The following is a 24,599-nucleotide window of genomic DNA, read 5'->3' as shown; positions in this document are numbered from 1 at the left end:
GAGTAATTCGATACGCGGCAAAATTTTAGACGGGCCCAAGGACGCTAGAAAGGGTGACAGCTGCGTGACAAAATATTTACGTGTGTTTTGTGGTGAGTGGTATTGATCGCGACATTTGGCAGCGGCCGCAGGTTGTAACGATTGCGCAGGGGCCGGCGGTGGCGGCGCGGTGCGGAATGTGCGCGCGCAGCGGCCGCAGTCGCAGACATCGACGGCGCGGCGAGCGTCCGCCGCCGGTGGCGCCGCTATTGATCGCTCCGCTGCGGCGGCCGGCAGCCGCCGCGGCCGCCAGTAGCGAACATGCCCAAGTCGAAGCCGGTCCCGCCCGAGGACCTCCTCATCCCGCCGCAAGACAACCGGATCTGCGGCACGATATGCATGTGCCAGATGACGGCCGTGCTGTCGAGCGTGGCGCTCGTCTACCTCACGGTGGCCGTGTACATCCCCACGCTGCGCGCCTTCCAGTCGGGCATCTCGGAGACGCCCGTCATGTGCACGACGACGCGCGCCTGGCACCGCGAGTCCTGCGAGTGGGGCACATGCGGTGAGTGGTGCCTGTCCAAGAGCTCCGGCGCCTGCATCCAGATCTACGTCAACCTGCGCCGCAACGGCTCCGACCTGCTGTTCGCAAACTGCTCGCAGACGGCCAACAAGACGTGCTACGGCATCGACCAGGAGAACGCCAAGAAGAGCCGGTGCATCGCGGACGAGTGCCGCAACCTGACCGGCACCTTCAACTGCACCAACGGCGAGTGCATCAACATTACGGACGCCTTCGAGTGTGTGTTCAAGGAAGTGGGGCCACCTCTCAAGTGCTCGGGGCGGCGCGGCAAAATAAACTGTATCGACATGGCCGGCCTCCAGACGTGTGTGCGCGGGACTTGTAACAAAATACTCACCCCCTACAACTGCGAAAGGCGCTGTCTCGAGATCCCGACGCGCAACAAGAACATGATCTTGCTCAGTGGCGACAAGGTGTACCTGTCCTCGTGCGAGCGGGCTATACACGTGGACACCGGCCGCGAAATTTGGACGGAAGACGACAAGACCATTTTGATGGCGTCGTGCTACACGATCGAGAACACGACCCAGGGCGTGGAGGCGGGCGACTGCATCAACGGCACCCTGCTGTCGGAGAATTTCTTCGGCGACCAGACCAACTTCACGTACCTGTCGCACGTGAGCGTGACGAACGTGCGCCTGCTCGACCGCAACCGCACGGTCGCGCCGCCGGAGCAGGACCTGCTCATCGCCAACGAGTCGCACCTCTTCATCAACATGGAGGGCTGCGTGAATACGCTGCGCGACGAGTGCAAAGAGTTCTTGCGCGAATACGGCAAGGACGGCACCGACCACAACGCCCGCGCGCGCTTCCCCTGCTTCTACGCAGACAGCGACACGTCCAAGGTGGTGGCACGCTTCGACTTGGCCACCACCTACCGACAGTTCCTCGTTGCTTCCATACTGCCGTCCACTCTCTTCGTTGTGTCCTGCTTCATGCTCATATTCTGCCAGAAGACGGTCGAAGTCGGCGACGACGCCAAGATGCGCTTCAAAGGCTGCGCCGCCTCCGACTTCATCGCGCCCGGCGAGAAGGCCGCCTCCGCCAACAACCTGGGCGATGGTGGCGGGGGAGACTCCGTCATGGCACTCTGAGATCCGTCACGTAAGTATTCGCACTGCTCGCTACATCATTGTGTCCGAGAGGCGAACGCGAAAAATTTTAAATCCCGCGATAATCTACAAAACGTATGTCACTGTTCTTACTGCAGTCATTTTTAACTATTCGAAAAGCATCCTAAGGCCTGTTCAAGGCTGCATATGACAGTGGACGTACTTTCTTCGCTACTTTTTTCTTCCAGTAACAGTGTCCTCCTACTAAGTAATGAAAAACATGAGAACATAGTAGGCAGGCCGTGATAATGACAAAATTTTATCTGAATATTTACATTACACAGTTCTTATTGACACAAGAATGTCCAGAATAACGTGAAATAAGTCAGGAATACAGAATAATGAAGTTAAGTCTATAACATACGGAAATGAACACTGATATCATAATACGTCTACTGTTACAGAATTATCATCGGTTTATTGTAACCTTTATGTCATGTACAATAGAACAATGCCTTACCATACTCTCCTACTCAATTCATGCACTTAATTCGTTTTTATTAGTAATTGTGAATGAGTTTGACGAAATTTTTATACTGCAAGCGCTTAAAAGGACAAATATTAAATCTGTGCCCCTTGTAGGGTAGCTGTCAGAAATATTACTCAGATATTGCTGTCTGATTTTTTTTAAAACATTCCACATAAACAAGTCTAATACAGTGGTATACTAGACAACAGCTGCGTAAAAGTTGCAGATCTATGATTTCATCGTTATGGATCACAGGTAATTCTTCAATAGCAGCGTGTGTTCTGTGAACCTACACGGAAATCAGTTGTTTTCGCTTTCTAACATACGGCCATTCCACATTCTCACAAGATAACATGTGTTTTTCCGCTGACAAACTGCTCCAACCCGCCACCCGAAATTTTAGCTCGGAGCTGCGACTGTAACCTTATACTATTGATCGGGGAAGGGACAGTCAGAGCTCCGTACTAAGTTTCTGCATTGCAGCGTAACGCGCTCACGCACCACTTCTACCTGTACAGTTCTTTTTTTTCTATTTTTTCAGATTTCGAGAAAAAAAGTCGTATCTGTAACATCACTAGTACAAACATGTACTCCAATTTTTAAAATTTAAAATTTCAACCAGTTGCATATGCCCAACTATGAAGTACACTGAACGGTCTTACAGGACAGTACTGCACGCTACGTAATGTAATACTGTCTACCATTTACAGTTTAACATTTTCGGAGGCAAATATGTAATCATCGTTGTCAGTCACGATTTTACCCCGAATTGTGTGTTTATAAATTATTTGTTTCTGTGTTCCATTCCACATTATGAAGTGTACTGTACCACTGTATTATCGTTCTCATACAAGAATTTCTACTGCTCTATATTGATGAATCACTGTGGTGATTTCACGTAGTGTGTTCACTGTAACATTGGCCTTACCGTTATAAACATAAAGAGAAGTCTGTCAAAAAGACTACAGCGAGATATATTAAATGACAAATACCATTATATGTACTTTTAAATGTTTTTGATTCTCGCTTCTTTATCAGTCTTCATATATTTTACCTCTGTGTGCCATGCACAGCAAAAGTATACACACTAAAAGTTGTCAATGATTGTGTCAGTGGTTCTCTTTCTAAAAATAACAGCAGAGAAGAAAGAGCAATTATAGTAGCAACGTCACAAATAACAAAACAAAAGGCTTTAAGGACGTAATACATTTTACATAACCAGTTGTTACTTATGAGTAAACTGATTTTACATAATATGTTCTATTACAGACAACCGGATGCTGGGTGTATAACTGAACTAAACCTAAAGTTCAAATTAAAAAAATAATACTCGTAGCAGCGTAACTGGTTATACAAAATTTGTCATGTTTTTAACCAAAATTTATTACGCAGCAGGCCCAGATGATTAAAAAAAGAAAAGACGTTGAATCGTATTAACAATTCTCTGTCTGTGACTGAAATTTTAAACAAATCCACACGACATTCGAAGAAATTAATTAAATTTAATGGTCGTTTCATTCAGCTAGTGCTGTGCGGGACGGTGTAGGTTGAGGGGGTGAGTGTAGGGGAAGGGCACGGAAACCCTCTAGTGGATAAGTAACTCCTGTTGAACCCTTTGCCATTTACAAATTTGCGAAACAAACGAGAAATGATAAGCACACCTCAGACCATAAATTATCTATATTCCTACAGTACAGACCAAAACGACAGCTGTGACAAGAAGTATGAAACGCACGTCCCTCTATTGCTGAAATATGTTAAAAAAAAATCAAAGTCAACGTGTTCTTTGGGTATCATATGCAGCAATATAAGCTGTAGCACTCCTGACTTACTCATGTTCTGTGTTATATATTTTCGTACTAAATAATTATTTTAACAGTGGTGCCCCTTAAACTTCAATGAAAACTGTGCGCAATGGAGAAATTCATCGGGGGTGTAAACACGTAGTGGAGGTAGCTTGTCGCTTACATTCTGCAGCCATACGCGAAGAATCCAAGAGATACACTTCGATCTTAACTGGCTTTGAATATGTTGTAGTGCAGAACAGAATAAGACATTTTTATAATTACCGATATGGCTATTAAGGGCATGAAACAGCCACATGAAAAAAATGGGTTTAGTATTTCTGAATAAATACCGTTGAAAATAGATAAAAACAGATAAAAAAGTTTCAAAGAAAAGTTCTACGGATTCTAAAGTACGTTTAAGCGGTGTACCAGGGTTTATCGAAAAAGTCATTTTTTTAGAAATACCCTCCGCCTCACTATTTTGCTTTTCATTACGATATTTGACTAATAGCAAAACGTATATTATTACTAATACCAAATTCAGTCATATATGATGAAGTATTCCAAAGACGCATGTGCTTTTGCTTGTGCTTCATGGGCAAAATGAAAGTGTACTCACCATTTCTTTGACCAGAAAAATTCTTCACTTACTCATTATTGTACAGATTTACAACGATGTTACAACAATAATCTAAAAACGGTTTCAAATACAACATAATTACATCTGAAATAGGTTACAAATTGCAACAAAAAAAGGAAACACAAATACAATGCAATATGTTCTATATATCACAAAATTAAAATAATATTTCTTTAGAAGATATATGGGAAAGGCTTATTAAACGACGCAGCATGACAACTGGCAACTGGCACTGAAGTGGACACATATCGGGTGCGAATACAGCGATATAGAGATATTTCTATCTTATTTCTGACAAACGCGTCTGTCGAATTCTGCTGGATCATATATGATTGCATTTGGTATTAATGATGCTACAGTTTTTGCTGTTAGTCAAATTTCGAAATGAAAAATAAAGTAGTGAGGGGAGGGTCTTTTGAAGTAAAATCTTTTTCGACAATGCAGGTTGCACCGTTGCTACATCAAAAACCATAGAACTTGTATTTCAAGGTGTTTTATATTTGTTATAGCCCAATAGTATTCATTTGGAGAAATGAAACTCAGTTATTTTCAGGGGTGTGTTTCACCCCCCTTAACGACCTTATGGCCACACATTAAAAAATATGTTTCTACACTCCTGGAAATTGAAATAAGAACACCGTGAATTCATTGTCCCACGAAGGGGAAACTTTATTGACACATTCCTGGGGTCAGATACGTCACATGATCACACTTACAGAACCACAGGCACATAGACACAGGCAACAGAGCATGCACAATGTCGGCACTAGTACAGTGTATATCCACCTTTCGCAGCAATGCAGGCTGCTATCCTCCCATGGAGACGATCGTAGAGATGCTGGATGTAGTCCTGTGGAACGGCTTGCCATGCCATTTCCACCTGGCGCCTCAGTTGGACCAGCGTTCGTGCTGGACGTGCACACCGCGTGAGACGACGCTTCATCCAGTCCCAAACATGCTCAATGGGGGACAGATCCGGAGATCTTGCTGGCCAGGGTAGTTGACTTACACCTTCTAGAGCACGTTGGGTGGCACGGGATACATGCGGACGTGCATTGTCCTGTTGGAACAGCAAGTTCCCTTGCCGGTCTAGGAATGGTAGAACGATGGGTTCGATGACGGTTTGGATGTACCGTGCACTATTCAGTGTCCCCTCGACGATCACCAGAGGTGTACGGCCAGTGTAGGAGATCGCTCCCCACACCATGATGCCGGGTGTTGGCCCTGTGTGCCTCGGTCGTATTCAGTCCTGATTGAGGCGCTTACCTGCACGGCGCCAAACACGCATACGACCATCATTGGCACCAAGGCAGAAGCGACTCTCATCACAGAAGACGACACGTCTCCATTCGTCCCTCCATTCACGCCTGTCGCGACGCCACTGGAGGCGGGCTGCACGATGTTGGGGCGTGAGCGGAAGACGGCCTAACGGTGTGCGGGACCGTAGCCCAGCTTCATGGAGACAGTTGCGAATGGTCCTCGCCGATACCCCAGGAGCAACAGTGTCCCTAATTTGCTGGGAAGTGGCGTTACGGTCCCCTACGGCACTGCGTAGGATCCTACGGTCTTGGCGTGCATCCGTGCGTCGCTGCGGTCCGGTCCCAGGTCGACGGGCACGTGCACCTTCCGCCGACCACTGGCGACAACATCGATGTACTGTGGAGATCTCACGCCCCACGTGTTGAGCAATTCGGCGGTATGTCCACCTGGCCTCCCGCATGCCCACTATACGCCCCCGCTCAAAGTCCGTCAACTGCACATACGGTTCACGTGCACGCTGTCGCGGCATGCTACCAGTGTTAAAGACTGCGATGGAGCTCCGTATGCCACGGCAAACTGGCTGACACTGACGGCGGCGGTGCACAAATGCTGCGCAGCTAGCGCCATTCGACGGCCAACACTGCGGTTCCTGGTGTGTCCGCTGTGCCGTGCGTGTGATCATTGCTTGTACGGCCCTCTCGCGGTGTCCGGAGCAAGTATGGTGGGTCTGACACACCGGTGTCAATGTGTTCTTTCTTCCATTTCCAGGAGTGTATTATTTTCTCTCCGCTACAACATATTCAAAGCTGATCAAAATCGATGTGTATAACTTGGATAGGTTTATTTGTGAGTAATTTAGACGGTCGTAGGAGCGCGTGTAATTTTCCGTTTCATGTTTCTTTGTTTTGGTATCAATGGTAAGGGAAAGGAAGGTTGAAATTTACATCTCGTCGACAGAGATATCATCAAAGCCAGAGTACTAACCCATTTGGAGAAGTACTAGGGAAACTATCCCAGCAGTCTCTTGAAGTGATTTGAGGAAACTCTCATGACCGACAGGAGATTGTACTAAGTCCAGTGTCTCAAACGTTTTGCTATTCGCTCCATGAGTAATACCGAAATAGCAGAAAACGTACTCTTCCCACTAAGCAGAAAAGAACTCCAACGAAATAAATGTTTCCATTTAATAAACGGGTCACTATGATTAGTGATATAACGTCAAATATTAGCACAGCATCTCTTAATGACTTTCTCCTAATCGTGGTAATTAAATAATGGCAATTAAAATTCTCTTTGCTATTCCACTTTTAATTCTTTCCATTCACGTTGATTGCCACGCATAACAGAAATTTGAAGGGTATTACATCTGCTACGCACCATCGTATTGCTAGACTATGTTTAGCATGGGCCCTGTGGTGAAACACTAAAACAGTAATTGGGAGATCGATTTTTTTTCCAACGACTTCCAGCAAAACAACAGCCATTTTCCTCCACCTTCGTCAGGATGTATTAATGTTCCATTTCTCAGAAAAGTCGAAATCGATGTCGATGTTCGCTACACGATAGGCATTCGAGGACAAGCTATATATTTCACTGTCTGAAAGTGAGGTCAGCTCTGTTCCTTTTTTTTTAGATAAAAAAGCATTTATTTTCAACTTCATCTCTATTTAAGTCAATTCGCTGTGCCCAATGAATGTGTCCCATCCCTAATGTGAGACACAGCAAGATATCTATCTTCGCTGCGATAACCTCATTAGGCTGAAAATGTTTCCCAGTCACAAGTTTCTTTACCTCTGCTAATATATGGGAACCAGAAAGTGATGAATCTGGTGAATCGGGTCAATGATCCAGCAATTCGTATCTAATACGTCTCTGGTTCAGAAGGCCTTCGTGGTATTATCTAATGTGTTTTCTCCATAAATTCATCATTTACACGACTCCCATTTTGTATCCCAGGAAACACTAGCCACCATTTATTAGGCAGGCAAAATCGACTTCGTTTACTTTGTGCAACATTAACAGCTACTCCCCATTGCTATGATTGCTGTTTCACTTCTACAAAACACTTGATCAGGTAAACATAATGCAATAAAAATCGCAAACTATATTATATTCTGCACATCCACAGCTGTTCAAGGGCATGAAATTAGGAAGAATTCCGCTAACAGCTGGTAAAGTTGTTGTTTCTTGAAACACGACCACCTAAAGCTGTATCATCAGGTGCAACCTACATGATAAAGAGCAATGTACAGTGTCACCACTATGTGGAAATTAAAATTAATAAAATATACTCACAACGCCAAAAGGACATAGGTACAACTATTGCTCCTAGTCAAAATTTACTATTCAGTGAATATTGTGAATACTATGGCGAACGAGAGGTAACGAAGGCATGCTCCATTCATTTAGGGCAAATTGCTGATAGGTGAAACTTGCAGTTACAGAACCGTGTTTTAAAATTTGCCTGCATCTAAACACTACGCTTTTATGTCCTCTCTTAGAATACTGCTATGCGGTGTGAGATCCTTACCAGACAGGATTGACGCAGTACATTTAGAAAGCTCAAAGAAGGGCAGCACGTTTTGCATTATAGCGAAATAGGGGAGAGAGCATCACTGAAATGATACAGGATTTGAGGTCGACATCATTAAAACAAAGGCGATTTTCCTTGTGGTGGAATCTTCTCATGAAATTTAACTCACCAACTTTCTCTTCCTAATGCGAAAATATTTTATTGACGCCGACCTACACAGGGAGAAACGATCATCATAAGGGAAATAAGTGCTGGCACGGAATGATATAGATGTCCGATGTTTCCGCTCACTATACGAGATTGGAAAATGGAAAATTATTGTTAAGGTGGTTCGATGAACCCTCTGTCAGGCATTTAAATGTGATTTGCAGAGTATACATGAAGATGCAGAAAAAAAATTGTAGCGAAAGGATGAAAAAAAATTAAAATTTGTCTGCATCTAAACAGAGAAAAGAAAAATGTTTCTTAGTGAGAGGACTCCAAAAATATTTTTAAAATAGGACCAAATTGGCGATAAAAAATTGTCACTGCTAACCTAATTAGTCGTGGCAGTATGCAAATTACTGTGTGGAATATAACAGGTGACAGTGTCTTACCAGTGCGATGGCAGGGCAACCTGGTATTTTACAAAGTAAAAGCGACCCGCCCGTGCGACTATCAAGGAGAGGTCCCCAGGGGTGGGATAGACTTTTTGAATCGACCTATATGGTTATGTACTTTAAGATCCCACGAATCACATCCTGCAGCCAATCATCCTGGTGGGCCCCTGCTCGCTCGTGAAAAAAAAAAATTTAAAAAATCGCAATTTTACGTAACGCTCAATAACGCTAAAAACGACAAAGCGGTCCTAGTCATTAGTATATATCGTCAAACTGTCACATGGAAACCTTCTGTTCCGCCAGCCAACTACTCTTTGTCGTTCGTGTGAGCCGCTTTCACTTTGTCCAACACCGGGTTACCCTGCCACTGCACTAAGACACTGCCACCTCATAACATTCTACACAGCAAATTGCATTTTGCCGCGACTTATTATGTTATTAGTAACAATTTTTTATTGCCAGTCGGGCCCTTTTTAAAAGATATTTTCATCGACCTGTCACTATGAAATATTTTTCTTTTTTCTTTTTAGATGCAGGCAAATTTAAAAAATGACTCTGCAACTGCAACTTTCACCTATCAGCAATTTATCCTAAATGAATGGAGCACGTCTTCGTTACCTTTCGTTCGCCATAGTATTGGCAATATTCCCTGATTTATAAATTCTCACTAGGAGTGATGAATATAGCCTTTTAATGTTGTGACCATATTTTAGACATTCCTTAATTAATTTTAATATCTTCACCATTTAGGTTGCACCTAATGATGAGGCTCCAGGCCGAAAAACCGGTTGTGTTTCAATAAACAACAATTTTACCAGCTGTTAGTGGAATTCTTACTATAATTAACAAAAATCCTCTTCAGTTGTAAGTAATTAGTATTTTTTGTTGCAGTCCCGCTTTAGAAAGCTTGTAGCTCCATCATCAAGTGCCAACCAGCCGTGAACAAGAGGAGGAGGAGCTAGCTTAGAAGAACTATGGGGCTGGCACTCCATCGTTTATGGATGTCAACCCCATAGTTCTTATAAGCCTCGTTCTCCTCCTCTTGTTCATAGCTGGCTGCACCTGATGGTGAAGGCTGAAACTTCCGAAACCGGTCGTGTATTAAAAAAGACATATTAGTCACAACTGAAGTGGATTTTTATTCAGTCAATACGTTTCGCTCTGATGTAAAGTGGCGGACACACGTCTTATAAAGAGTAACAAATCGCCGAAAAGGTTAGCTGGATTTTTTTAACTGCGCCAACATTATTTGGAAATTTGTTGTTTTGTGGCCCATATCCAAAAAATGTCACACTTAATTTGCACTTAGGTCCCTCATATTCAGTTCTACATTTAAAATGTTGTTCACTCTTCCATTTAACATGGCTATAGTGTCAGGTATTCCATACACATCCAAGCGGCAGTCGTCCAGTAACCTATTGTCTGATTTCCCTGAGTTTTCAATTTTATTTGCGTATTTGGGACGTCCTTCACGTGGATCACCTTAACAAGATGTGCGGATACATTCCATTCAGTAGTCTAATTCTGAGGTGAATGAAGAAACAGTATTTATAAGCCTTCACCAACGATGAGTGAACTCCTTTTATGACAAACAATCGAAAGCAAACAAATTTGTAGGGCACGATATTTCGGTTTATACATTTGAACAACCCATAAACAAACAAGTACTTTGAAATGCAATATAACATGTTCATATTCTAACAAAACAGACACAATTTCTTCGATATGAAAGCCATCTGTGTCAGAACTTATAAAAAAAAAAGTGTGTGAAATCTTATGGGACTTAACTGCTAAGGTCATCAGTCCCTAAACTTACACACAACTTAACCTAAATTATCCTAAGGACATAGACACACACCCATGACCGAGGGAGGACTCGAAACTCCGCCGGGACCAGCCGCACAGTCCATGACTGCAGCGCCTTAGAACTTATCTCCTTGCTCTTACAAGCACGTGGCGTTTGCTTCCGATGAACACTCTCCGTCTATGATAACGTAGTGTATTGTGTCAGTATAAGTTATTTAATCACATATCTGTGAGTTTACTACGTATGGTGGTACCTGCGATATCAGTTGATCATATGATACGATATTGGCTTCCTTATGGAGCTCTAGAATTATGAAATACTGTATGTCTTTTCACTTGTGTCAATAAAAATCTGTAACCAACGGAAATTCATCTAAAGTTGATGATTGTTTCCCATCAACTCGGTAACCGTGAATCTGCCATCTTTGTGTCCCTTGACACCGAGAAAGCATATGATCGTGTATGGAATTCCGTTATTTTCGAACTCCAGTGGTATGCACTTCCAATAAACTATGTCCACATTCTTGTATCCGTTCTCTCCAACCGTTCATCCTACATAACCAAAAACTACACTTATTCCCTTATCTCCCATGACACATCATTTTTTCCCCATGACTCTTTTTTTTTCTCCATTCCTGTGTATCCTCCACACTGCAGATCTGCTTAAACCCGCTCCTCCTGTCAATCTATCCAGTACGTCGACTGCACCACTCTCGGAAATGCCAACTACGTCTTCAACCCGATTTCAACAAGTTTACCTCTCGGTGCAACTAGTGTCTCCTCGAGATCAAATCTTCCAGGGTTCAGGCTATAATCGCAGTACAAAATTCCCACAGATTCCGTCCCAATGATTTCCATCTCGCCATTTACCACTTTCCTATCTAAGTAACTAACACACTCCAACTACTAACCATAAAACAAAAACACCAAAACAGATTAAAACCACTAACCGGCTGAAGGTGGGAGTTGCATTTCTTCATCATATACCACACCTACAATACTCAGAACCACCAGTCATCTCTTATGTCAATGTAAACTGAATTTCAACTGTATCAAAATTTACCACTCCCTACCAGTCCTCAAACGACATTAACTGAGTCTCACATTCTGTATCCGTCTACTCTCCCTCATTAGGATCCTGTATGAGCTTAGTAATTTCCGCCCTCTACTGTCCATCAAACACCTTCGTGAATAGTAGGGTACGGGCGCCGAGAGCATAGAGTGCATTGTTGCCTGATGTATCCAAGATGCTTGCGATGACGTCATCCAAGATAACGACATGTATATTTGGTAACAGCGCATGACATCATCCAAGCTGGAGGTCGTGATGTCAGCTTATGACGCGAGTACCGTTATCCAAGATGGCGGCTTTTGGCAGAAAAGTGCCAGGCCCTCTGCCATGTCCCTCTCGTGGGAAGTTTGAAATTTGGAGGGAAATTGAATTATCTGGCTCTACAGGTCACCTGGCAGTCCCCCGCACCTCCTTTCCAACTTTTTGCATAATGACGCGTTATCCTCTTGGAAAATAGGTTGCAAAATTTGAATTTTGCTCCAAGAGCTTACTCCTGAAGCTGAGGGGAGTTAGTATGGTGTTTCCCCCACTAGGGACTGCTCATGATCTCATTCAATTCGAATATAATTGGTTTAATTTTTTTCAAATTTGTTTAAATTTCTATAAATTTTATTAATTTGCTTAAATTTGTTTAAATATGTTGAAATTTGTTTAAATTTATTATCTGCCTACAGCACTAGTGGCTTAGTGTGGTGTTACCACTACAAGAGGCTGAGGTATTATTGCTTGTTGAGCTGTCTGTGTGGAATGAGAATGTGTTCAATTAGTGAAATGTTGGTTCCAGGCAGGGGGAGTTTTAATAGCTGTATTACATACACTCATTCCGCCAAGGAGTGCATCCACAGCTCAGTGCATGAAGAATGGAAGTGAGCATTAATACTTGAACATATGAAGAGGAAGAATACAGTCCTGGAAATAAACGCTTTCCATCGATATGCATTACACAATGTATAGAAACATCTATCTGCTGGAACTGTCTATCATTTCTAAAACCTAAATACAAGCTCCCACCACACAAGAGACAACTGCCTCCGATCCAGCAGACCAAAGTTCTAGACTAGTTCTCGAGTTCACCACTAGAGGGCTCCATGATAGGTCACGTGACCATGCAGTTCAGTCAATAGGAGCACAGCATAATGATGACATCACGTGTTCCCCACCCTCTTCATCTGACCCGTGATCTGGAGGGTAAATATGGCGTGAAACTGACCCAGCCTGTTCTGTGCTGTTGAAGAGAGGAAAGAGTGTATTTTATTTATTTTTGGAACAATTTATTTAGAGACATATTTCAAGTAGTTTATTTATTATGCTGATACAAAACACTCACCCTGATGTGCTTTGGGCCGCAATACACAGTTTACAGACCTGGAAAGTTCTAGTAAATAATGCAGTACACTGATGTGCAGAGATGCAAACAACTTGTAAATTACCAAAATAATCCATTACACAGCATACAGATGTGCAAACTAGTCGTAGATCACCTAAATAATGCATGTGTAACGCTATGCAAACATGCTCACAATGCTTAAACACCTGAAAATAATGCAGTGCACAAACACTCAGTGTATGTAAAAAACGCAACTCAAACCTGACTCTACTGGATGGAAAACCTAAGTGCACCCCCTAACACATGGGCACTGTCCAGATGCAGGAGAGGAAGGTTAGGTTACTGTACTTTATTTATTTTGATAGGGAAACTGAGGCAAATATCGATCGTAATTACATAATCACAATGATTGGTCCTAAATACACAGCTATATGCATAGCGCTACACAAGAACGGCAAAAAAATCGCACTACACTGCAAAAACTGACGATACTATACAACTGGTGTTATCCTACTGGGAAAAAATTTCACAATACCACTCGAAACCAGCGACAGATGCACTCAAACTCTACCCTACACCTACAAGCTGGCGCGACAAAGGCTTGGGTGTAAGGTACTACCTTTATCCTTTTTGGTGCGAAATATGTTCAACTGACGAGATGCTGGTGTTGGACAGAGAGGAGTTTAAAAAGTATATTACCTATAAGCATACAGGATCTATCGCTGTTTGACATCGGAGTTCGCTACAGACGCCTACTAAAAATTATCCTACAACCCAGCTAACCAAAGCCGATACACGCAATCACAGCTGATGGGAAAAATGCGTCACAGCTCTAATTAAACTTCGGAATTGTCACGAGAAAACCAGCACTTGTAACGAACGAGTCATAATGTAACATATGTGCTGGGGAAAATCGTCGTCCTGAAAGACTGCAGAGGGGGTGGTAGTTGAATGTACGTTCTCCTCCATCTACAATCACAAACTGCCGAAAATCGAAGCCCTCTACCCTCCAACCACCTACAGGATGGATGGACGGAGGGAAGGAGGCAGCTACTCCACCAGCAGCCTCGCGATACGTGCTGGCCACTGTCCACCATAAGACGATGGTCGTTCTTCAACACAAAAGGAGGTATAGTTAACTAAACAATAGGAGATAAAAGAACGGCTGTCCTGAATGCATATTGGTTGTTCCTTAATGGATAGGTGGCTACTAGACATGTTCCAAACGCCTCTAATAGGCCTCTCGCTCTGGAATGAAAAACACGTTTGTTTAACGTCACGTAGGACGCTCCAGCTGGAACCAGGAGACCCGCGGTCTCGTGGAGAACTCGCCCGTCATTGTATGCAGGACTGTTCAACATCAACTCGACTCCTATAATGGAGCAACCATTAGGAACTGAAATAATAAATGTCCTCTTCCCACGAAAATAGACCAAGTCCATTTATGAGCAAAATCGGTATAGTTTTTTAAGTTTGACTGCACTAGCACCTCATTATTTTGCGACGTCCAGTGAAGTGTACTGCTACCGATCACAAATGATCAGCAGAGACATACCCAAACTGCGCAAAATCAGGAAAAAATAACTTCCGACTATTTTGATGCGAAAACTACCGATCACTGCAGAATGTCCTCGTTATTTCGAAATTAAGTTGATCATGAGAGTCACTTTGTATGGCAAGGAATTTTTGAGTTTTTTTTCTGTAGTCGGATTACACTCGCCAGGTAGGGCAAATGGGAATCCATGGTGGGAACACAGTGTCCTTTTTGAGGAACACTATTGAGAAATGACATCTGAAGCTGACCATAGTTGATTCTACAGCCAACAACAAACATTTCGTGTAAAGACCATGCAATTAAAAACACGATCGTCGCGATTATGTTACTGTCACCATGCACAAAAAGTGGTCTTGAGTCTACAGGTACACAAACGAGCCGCTGATAGTGTTACGCTTTCTGGTATAAATACTGTCAGCGTTTTGGAATAAATTCTATCCATTCAACCACTTACTTGCGTTGGATGTTGTTACAGACCCCTCTTAATGATTACAGCCACTGGTGAATCATGTTCGTGGCACTCTCATATCTCAAAAGGAGTCACTTTATGTCTCTCAGGGTGCATTCTTGTCCATCACCCAAACATATGTGGCGATCCTATTAAATATACAGGTATTGGTTCATTGGAGCCCGTCGTTCGTGATCGAAGTCACTTCCACAGGCCAGTGTAAAGCTTCATCACCTGTACTGTAGGATGACCATGTCCAACAGACTATCAATCACACGTGAGGGTTCCTGTATTGGTCCTTCATAAGCAGTTTAATACATTGTTTTTTTTCGGTTGTAACGCGTCCAAACAGTGTGCACTGCTATACACTTTGTTTTTTTCTACCATGACTTTGATACTCGTGTCAGCTGCTGCTAAACCGACATTAACATGCTTCAATCCTCTCCCTCTCATAGAAATTTGAACATCCTATGGCATAAACTGTACAGGTACCGTACCACAGTCTGATAGAAATAAAACACAGACGCGATGTTTGTCATTGACAAAGATGTGGAAGACATCGCAACATATGGAAACTGGAATAGTCTGTGGTATTGTAGAGCGCTTCCAACAACCATTCGAAGGTGACCTATACAGTTAATCTCATCTTCCCATCGGAAGGGTAGCGGATGTCTCAGTGGTCCATTTCGAAAAGCTTCGTTCCTTCATTTTTTAGTCTTGTTCATGATTACTGTTCTTGTGTTGACCATCACGGGAAGGTGCTGTTCACAACATCTGTGAGGTAGCACAAATGAAAAGAGGTACTGTTATCTTATTCGTGAAGAAAATAAAAGTAAAAATAAAAACATATGTTCAGTATTGCAGCATATATAAATAGGACGAGTCTGTAGGAATGAGGAATGCTTCCAAACAATTGTATTAAGGTGATGACCTCTACATTTAATCCTATGTTCCACAGTGAGAAGTAGCAGATATCCAGTGTTCCATCAAGGGTCCCTCCGTCTCAACGGAGTGGTGTCAGTCAGTCATTATGCGGTAATCAACAGCGTACCCCGTGGACAGTCTAGACTGGAAAGACGCCAGTGATATGGAGCGATGCACTGTAATACACACCGCAGTTGATAGCGAGATCAATTTTAACAATTTTGCCCAGAAGTCGGAGAGAGCAATATCCACCACATACTGCAACCTGTTTAGAAACAGGGTGAGCTGAGTTAATGATATAGGGGCGTGTTTTGACCACTCGGTGAAAGTGGGAATGTGTTCTCGTAGGTCCACCACCCATGTACAATGGGTAAAGTCAGCGTCAAATGAAGCCTGCTCCAGCTACACGACGACAGTACGAACAGTTACGGCGGTGTTCCTTGCTGGGAAAATTAGGAAGACTCAACAGCGAAGCAGATCCGCGTTCCTCAGAATCCATTCACATCTAGCACCCAAATATTGTATCATCGTTATTCTGTACCATCCAACAGAGAAAAATTACGAACTATCTGAATGCCAGCATCGAGCACATGTAACAATCCTATTAAATATATAGGTATTGATCCATTGCACAGACCAGTGTAAAGTTGCATCGCCTGTACTGTAAGAGGATGACTGAATCCCTCAAATTACAATAAGTCGCAAGAGACGCTCTCTGTGACGCTGTGTCGTTGTTGGAAACATTGCTTTCTGTGAGGTAACTCGCTTTGTACACTGCCATACATTTTTTTCCCACCACGACTTCGAGGTCGGTGTCAGGTTCTAAACTGACATTAACACGTTCTTGTCCATTGCTTCTCGCAGAAAAATAGACGTCGCATGGCATATGTCATGTTGCTACTGCTGCTACCATAACACACCACACACACTGAAAGATTTTAAATAAAAGACAGTTACAACATAAGGAAACTGGAAGATTTTGGCACCATTGTGGAGAGTCTCCAAAGTGTTATCCGAAGGTGATTGACGACGTCTACATTTAAACTCATCTGCCACAGTGGCGGGATAGCTGATGGCTCTGCGTTTCGTTTCGACTGATTCCTCATATTAGTCATGTACGCGATCACAGTTTCGATGCTAGCCATCCCCGGAAGGTGTTGCCCCTCCACGAAAACTCTTTCTCCATCTCAAACAAGCGATGTCAGTCAACCATTATATGGTAACCAACAGCGTACCAGTGGACGGATGGGATGGAAAAGACACCATCGATGTACTGAAATAATAAGCATCACAGTTGATAGTGAGAACAATTTTACCAATTTTACAGTAATTTAAACACCAACCAATGATGCGACAGCATGTTTCCCAATTTCTGTATAATCCCTAAAGTATCCCTTCTCTACTTTGCGAATGTCATTGCGAAAGTGGATAGATGACTGTGTAGTACGTCCATCCATTGTTAATTCTCAAACATATACATCATCAGAGTATACCAGACAGCAGTCTACGTATTTTTAGCACCTCGAGCATAGTCCATAATTTACGATCTATCTCAATGTGGTTGGGAGTCGCAGAGCATTGTTGCAGTCTTAGGATAAAATTAGAGACTGCCACATAGCACTGTCTTTGAACAATCTACCCTGCAGTACCATTACCGATTTAATCTGCAGCTGGCCAGAATTAGATTGCTACATTCTGCGTCTCGTGAATGAATGGATCTTGCCGAATCCTCGCCCATCCAAGTGCACAAGATTTCTCAAGACATGCCCATGTCGAGGAGGTTAGCACCCCTTATCGGTGTATAGTAGTAGATTTGAAAGTGCTGTGTTTTTTTATTTATACATGTGCAGAACATAACATATCTGGTGTAATGTTCTGGTGGTGGAAGGATCTGCCACTGGAATTACTCCCAGTGTTGCACAGGGTGTGCCCGATCGCTGATGATGACATGCCGTGTCGTATTTATCCTTTTGTTGCGATCTTCGAGGAGGCCCCTTCCGTGTACCTTGAAAGTGCTGTTATGTGATAGCAGACGGTTAAGAAGAACAAGTAACAGCTGGTTTTTATGCATGATGGAGCTCCAGACAGATGGAGTTCAAATCATTTTACGTAAATCAACTACGCTATCAATTTTAAAGCATTGTTCTAGAGCCTAGGACCAGTACCAGGAGCGTACTGGTAAGAGGGAACATTAACACACACACTCCTAAAGCTACACAGTTCTGCACTTAAAGCAGGCTATAATGTTAGATCGCTTCAGTTTCCGACCTATCACTCGTGTGAAATGCAGCGCTGTTATCATTATGTTGTAAGAAATATATTTCCTAATGCATGACATATATCCTTCCTGTAGGTTTCTCTAAGATAAACTATGATAACAAAATATAAAATGAAAAATCTACTTCCTTAAAATATCGATTTTGTGTGATATGTGCACAATGTAGCTTTCCAGAGATGTGTAGCATCCACTGTTCACATCCGATCATGGTTCAGAAATTATACTATGCTCGCATCAGTCCTGTATAAAATGATCGTTAGTCACGGAGAATACCTCTTACAAGGAAACAGGTAAATGCATAGCAGCGGTGTGCGATATGTGAAGTAACACGTCTTACCACCACTATATCTGTAAACAGGGCATGTATCAAGCAGATGTACACATGGGGATTGCAATGTCTCATAAACACGTATCATTAACTTAGAATCATCTTAGTTATGAAACTGAAGTATCGATTTTATATGCAAGGTGCAACAAGGGAACGCAGTACATCAAACACATAAATCTTCATCTGTTTAGAGCAATATGTCAAAACAGGATGGTCACGTTTCATAACACATGAGATGGAAGTCCCCTGATGACGGAGAGGTTCGCTGTTAACGGACGCAAGTAGACAGTGCTGTAAGTCAAATGCATAACACATGGTTGTATACGAGTCTAATGTAGGCTATGTCATGCGACTGATGTATCCTGACAGAACAGCAGAAGAAATGGTCAAATGACCTCCGCCAACATCTATCTCCCTGCTATTGACTGAACTGCATCATCAAGTGACCTACTGTGGCGCCCTCTGGTTATGAACTCACGAACTAGCTCAGTTCTTTGGTCTGATGGATCGGAGGCAGTTGACTCTTGTGTGGTGGGAGCTTATATATAGACTTTAGAAATGACATACAGTTCCAGCAGAGAAAGATGTTTCCCTGCATAGTGTAATGCATCTTTAATGCATCTCGATGCAAAGCATCTATTTGCAGGACCGTATTCTTCCTTTTCATATGTTCAAGCATTAATGCTCGCTTCCATTTTTCATGCAGTGAGCTGTGGATGCACACTTTAGCTGCATCTACATCTACATACATACTCCGCAATCCACCATACGGTGCGTGGCGGAGGGTACCTCGTACCACAACTACCATCTTCTCTCCCTGTTCCACTCCCAAACACAGCGAGGGAAAAATGACTGCCTATATGCCTCTGTACGAGTCCTAATCTCTCTTATTTTATCTTTGTGGTCTTTCCGCGAAATATAAGTTGGCGGCAGTAATAATGTACTGCAGTCAGCCTCAAATGCTGGTTCTCTAAATTTCCTCAGTAGCGATTCACGAAAACAACGCCTCCTTTCCTCCAGAGACTCCCACCCGAGTTTTTCAAGCAATTTCGTAACACTCGCGTGATGATCAAACCTACCAGTAATAAATCTAGCAGCCCACCTGAGAATTGCTTCTATATCCTCCATCAATCCGACCTGATATGTATCTCAAACGCTCTAACAGTACTCAAGAATAGGTCGTATGGGTGTTTTATAAGCGGTCTCCTTTACAGATGAACCACATCTTCCTAAAATTCTACCACTGAACCAAAGACGACTATCCGCCTTCCCCACAACTGCCATTACATGCTTGTCCCACTTCATATCGCTCTGCAATGTTACGACCAAATATTTAATCGACGTGGCTGTGTAAAGCGCTACACTACTAATGGAGTATTCAAGCATTACTGAATTCTTTTTCCTATTCATCTGCTTTAATTTACATTTATCTATATTTTGAGTTAGCTGCCGTTCTTTACACCAATCACAAATCCTGTCCAAGTTATGTTGTATCCTCCTACAGTCACTCAACGATGACACCTTCCAGTACACCACAGCATCATCAGCAAACAGCCGCACATTGCTATCCGCCCTATCCAAAAGATCATTTATGTAGATAGAAAACAACAGCGGACCTACCACGCTTCCCTGGGGCACTCCAGATGATACCCTCACCTTCGATGAACACTCACCATCGAGGACAACGTACTGGGTTCTATTACTTAAGAAGTCTTCGAGCCACTCACATATTTGGGAACCAATCCCATATGCTCGTACCATAGTTAGGAGTCTGCAGTGGGGCACCGAGTCAAACGCTTTCCGGAAGTCAAGGAATATGGCATCCGTCTGACACCCTTCATCCATGGTTCGCAAGATATCATGTGAAAAAAGGGCGAGTTGCGTTTCGCACGAGCGATGCTTTCTAAAGCAGTGCTGATGCATGTACAGCAACTTCTCTGTCTCAAGGAAATTAATTATATTCGATCTGAGAATATGTTCGAGAATCCTGAAACAGACCGATGTTAAGGATATTGGTCTGGAATTTTGAGGATCCGTCCTTCTACCCTTCTTATATACAGGCGTCACCTGCGCTTTTTTCCAGTCGCTCGGGACTTTACGTTGGGCAAGAGATTCGCGATAAATGCAAGCTAAATAAGGAGCCAATGCGGTAAAGTACTCTCTGTAAAACCGAACTGGAATCCCATCAGGACATGGCGATTTATTTATTTTCAACCCATTCAGCTGCTTCACAAACCCATGGATGTCTATCACTATGTCCTCCATACGGGAATCTGTATGAGACTCAAACGGCGGTATGTTTGTACGATCCTCCTGCGTGAAAGATTTCTCAAAAGCTAAATTTAAAATTTCAGCTTTCGTTTTGCCGTCTTCCGTGGCCAGACCAGCCTGATCAGTGAGCGACTGGGTGGAAGCCATCGACCCGCTTACCGATTTTATGTAAGACCAGAATTTCCTTGAGTTTTCAGCAAGATCTTTTGCTAAGGTATGACGGTGGTAGTGGTTGTATGCTTCGCGCATCGCTCTTTTTACAGCAGCACGAATCTTCACTAACTTTTGCCTGTCCTCGTTCTCCCGATCTTTCTTGTGCCGCGAGTGCAACTGTCTTTGCTTCCAGGGCATTCTCAGAATTGCGCTGTTAAACCACGGTGGGCCTTTTCCGTCCGTAACCCACTTTTTCGGCACATACACTCCAATGCGTGATTTACAATGTGTTTAAAATTTGCCCATAATTCTTCCACGTCCATCGTACCGGAAGTAAATTTACTAAGTGGGATGTTAACAACTGCTTATCCGCTCTATCTAGTAAGAATACTCTCCTAGCCTTCTTGACCGACTTTTTAACTTTCGTAACCATAGTCGTCATGATCACTAATCCCTGTCTCAACACTGACACCGTCGATGAGATCTGGTCTGTTCGTGGCTACCAGATCTAAAATATTTCGTTTACGCGTTGGTTGTCGATTTAGCTGCTCAAGACAGTTTTCGGATAATGTGTTCAAAAGTAATTCACACGACGGCTTGTCTGTACCACCTGTAATGAATCCATGGAAATCCCAGTCTATACTAGGTAGGTTGAAGTCGCCTCCGACTAATATAGCACGATCCGGGTACTTCTGCGATACAGAGTGTAGACTCCCTTTGAATGATTCTAGAACTGTCACGGTGGAACCTGGTGCCGGTAATAACACCCAACAATTAACTTTATTTCTCCTAGCCCAGTTAAACATGTCTAGATAACTTCACAATCACACTCTACTTCGACCTCAGTAGACACAATATTTTTGTTAACTGCAGTGAAGACACCACTTCCTACGGTGTCTAATCTGTCTTTCCGATACACGTTCGAACCCTCACTAAATATTTCAGAACTTCGCCCGCCTCTCGTGGTCGTGCGGTAGCGTTCTCGCTTCCCACGCCCGGGTTCCCGGGTTCGATTCCCGGCGGGGTCAGGGATTTTCTCTGCTTCGTGATGGCTGGGTGTTGTGTGATGTCCTTAGGTTAGTTAGGTTTAAGTAGTTCTAAGTTCTAGGGGACTGATGACCATAGATGTTAAGTCCCATAGTACTCAGAGAGCCATTTCAGAACTTCCTATCTCGGGGTTCAGCCAGGTCTCAGTCCCGAGAATAATTTGCGCGCCACACGCTTCCTGGAGGGCAGTAAATTCAGGAACCTAATTCCGAACACTCTGAAAATTTACTGCTAATATCTTAATAGCTGAAGTGTATTTACACTGAGCGCGTCCTGATTCCCCTGCCTGCACGTCCACTGGTGAGTGTTCATCAGGACACCTCATACTACTGCCTAGCCTAAAAGAAAAACCATGTGCACGCCAAAAGTACTCTACTACCCGAGTAACCGCTTCCTTTGTGTAGCGCACCCCTGACCTATCTAGGGGCGTCCTACAATTCCTCACGCAATAGCGCAAGTCTAGAAATCTGCAGCCAAGACCGTCACAGAGTCGACGAAGCCTCTGGATGAGACCCTCCACTCGTCTCCAAACCTAAGGACCCCGATGAACTCTGGGAACGATGCTGCAAATAGAGAGCTCTGCTTGCATCCCGCATGCGAGGCCACCAGGCTTCAAATCCGCCAGCCGCCCGTACGAACTGAGGATCTCCTCAGAACCCAAGCGACAGGCATCATTGGTGCCGACGTGAGCAACTACTTGCAGACGACTGCACCTTGTACGCTCGATAGCCGCAGGCAAGGCCGTCTACACATCTCGGATGAGGCTCCCCGCCAGACAGAGTGCACGTTGGAATTCCTTCCAGTCCTGTACGCTATTTCCCTAAGGGGCTCCATCACCCGCCTAATGTTGGAGCTCCCAATAACCAGGAAGCCTTTGCCCCCGTGTGCCTGCTCGGGCCCTGCTGAAGAAGCGGGCACCTGCCCACTGACAGGATGAACGGGCGAGGCCAGCCGGCCAGCCTCCACATTGAGCCTCCGCCTCGAGCGACGCGAACGCGTTGCAGTCCGCCACTCACCCTGAGGTGAGGGCGGCCCCAACGCGCCTCGGCGGCTGAGTCAGCGGACGCAGCAAGCGACACCTGGGCTGTCTCAAGCGACGCGCCAGACCCTCTGCCGTCGCTGCACCTCGAGGCAGCAGCATGAACGCGGCTGACCGTGGCCAACAGCACGCTCAGCTGCTCGCGAGCCGCGGCCAGTTGCTCCTGCGCCCGCACACAGTACGCACACACCCTATCCACCCTACTGCTAATATCTGGACGTATAGAGCTGCAACAAATAAAACAGCAATATGCGACTGCACAGTTGCGTCACCAGCTCCAGATTGAGCTGCTATATATAAACCGTTACTTACGAACTAAGCAATCAAATGACCATGACTACGCCACTATACAGATATTACAATGCGATCGTACCTCTGTCTTAGTACAAATGACAACCGCCTACGCGATGTTACATTGTACCATTATTAAAATTTGATACTACCCCTGTCTAATTCGAAAATACGCAAAGTTCTGAAAAATTTCACCACGCAAGCGCACACACACGCACACAAAGTAATTTGAAGTAAATCTGCGGAACTAATACGAAAAACTGAATATACCACTAGTTTCTGGTACTGCTGCTCGCACACATCACTCTGGAAGCACAGATGAAACTGCACTGCATGTAATACAGCTATTAAAACTCCCCCAACTGTAGGTAAATAATAAATTTAACAAATGTCAACAAATTTAAACAAATTTATGAAAATTTAAACAAATTATATTCGAAATGATTGACATCATGAGCAGTTTCTAGTGGGGGCAACACCATACTAACTCCTCTCAGCTGCACGAGTAAGCTCTTAGAGCAAAATACCCTCCAAAGTTCAAATTTTCCCGACCATCTTCCAAGAGGATATAGAGCCATCATGCAAAAAGTCGGAAAGGGAGGGGGGGGGGGCAGGTGACTGCCAGTGACTCGTAGAAACACATAATTCAATATCCCGCCAAAATTCAAACTTCCCACCAGAGGGGCGTGGCAGGTGTCTTCGCACTTTCCCACCAAAAGCCGCCATCTTGCATAACGGTACTTGTGTCATCAGTTGACGTCACGACAGTCATCTTGGATGATGTCAGCCGCTGTTGCCAAGTCTACATGCCGCCATCTCAGATGATGTCATCCACATATCCTTCTCCTTACTTCCTTTTCTCCCATTCCAAAAGCTTGGTTCAGCGTCTCTCCTTCACTGCCCCACACCACCCACCACCCAAACTTCCCCACCCATCGACGTCCTCAATCAATCCTCCTACAACAACCTATAGCTCATTTCCTGTAAATCTGACAAGTAAAGTGAAGTGCTTCATTTCTTAAAAAGACTATCGTCGATTTTCTGTTTTTTAAAAGTACAAAATTTTTCTTAAAATCTACAATGTTCAACCGCTAGGTT

At 43.9% G+C, this 24,599-nt stretch overlaps 1 protein-coding gene across 1 annotated transcript in view; it reads left to right on the top strand.

Annotated features, from left to right (window-relative positions):
* The first annotated feature begins 296 nt into the window (after positions 1–296).
* The window catches only part of LOC126297541 (uncharacterized), a 207,201-nt gene continuing 182,898 nt past the window's right edge, over positions 297–24,599 (top strand). Inside the window, exon 1 of the mRNA XM_049988455.1 lies at positions 297–1,666. Coding sequence (XP_049844412.1) covers positions 301–1,656 — 1,356 coding nt within the window. The 5' untranslated portion in view covers positions 297–300 and the 3' untranslated portion in view covers positions 1,657–1,666. The remainder of the gene's footprint in view (positions 1,667–24,599) is intronic.

The sequence above is a fragment of the Schistocerca gregaria genome, chromosome X, assembly GCF_023897955.1.
Source record: "Schistocerca gregaria isolate iqSchGreg1 chromosome X, iqSchGreg1.2, whole genome shotgun sequence".
NCBI classification, from domain to species: Eukaryota; Metazoa; Arthropoda; class Insecta; order Orthoptera; family Acrididae; genus Schistocerca; species Schistocerca gregaria.
The sequence above is the reverse complement of the archived record's forward strand: the minus strand, read 5'-3'. Positions and strand labels throughout refer to the sequence as shown.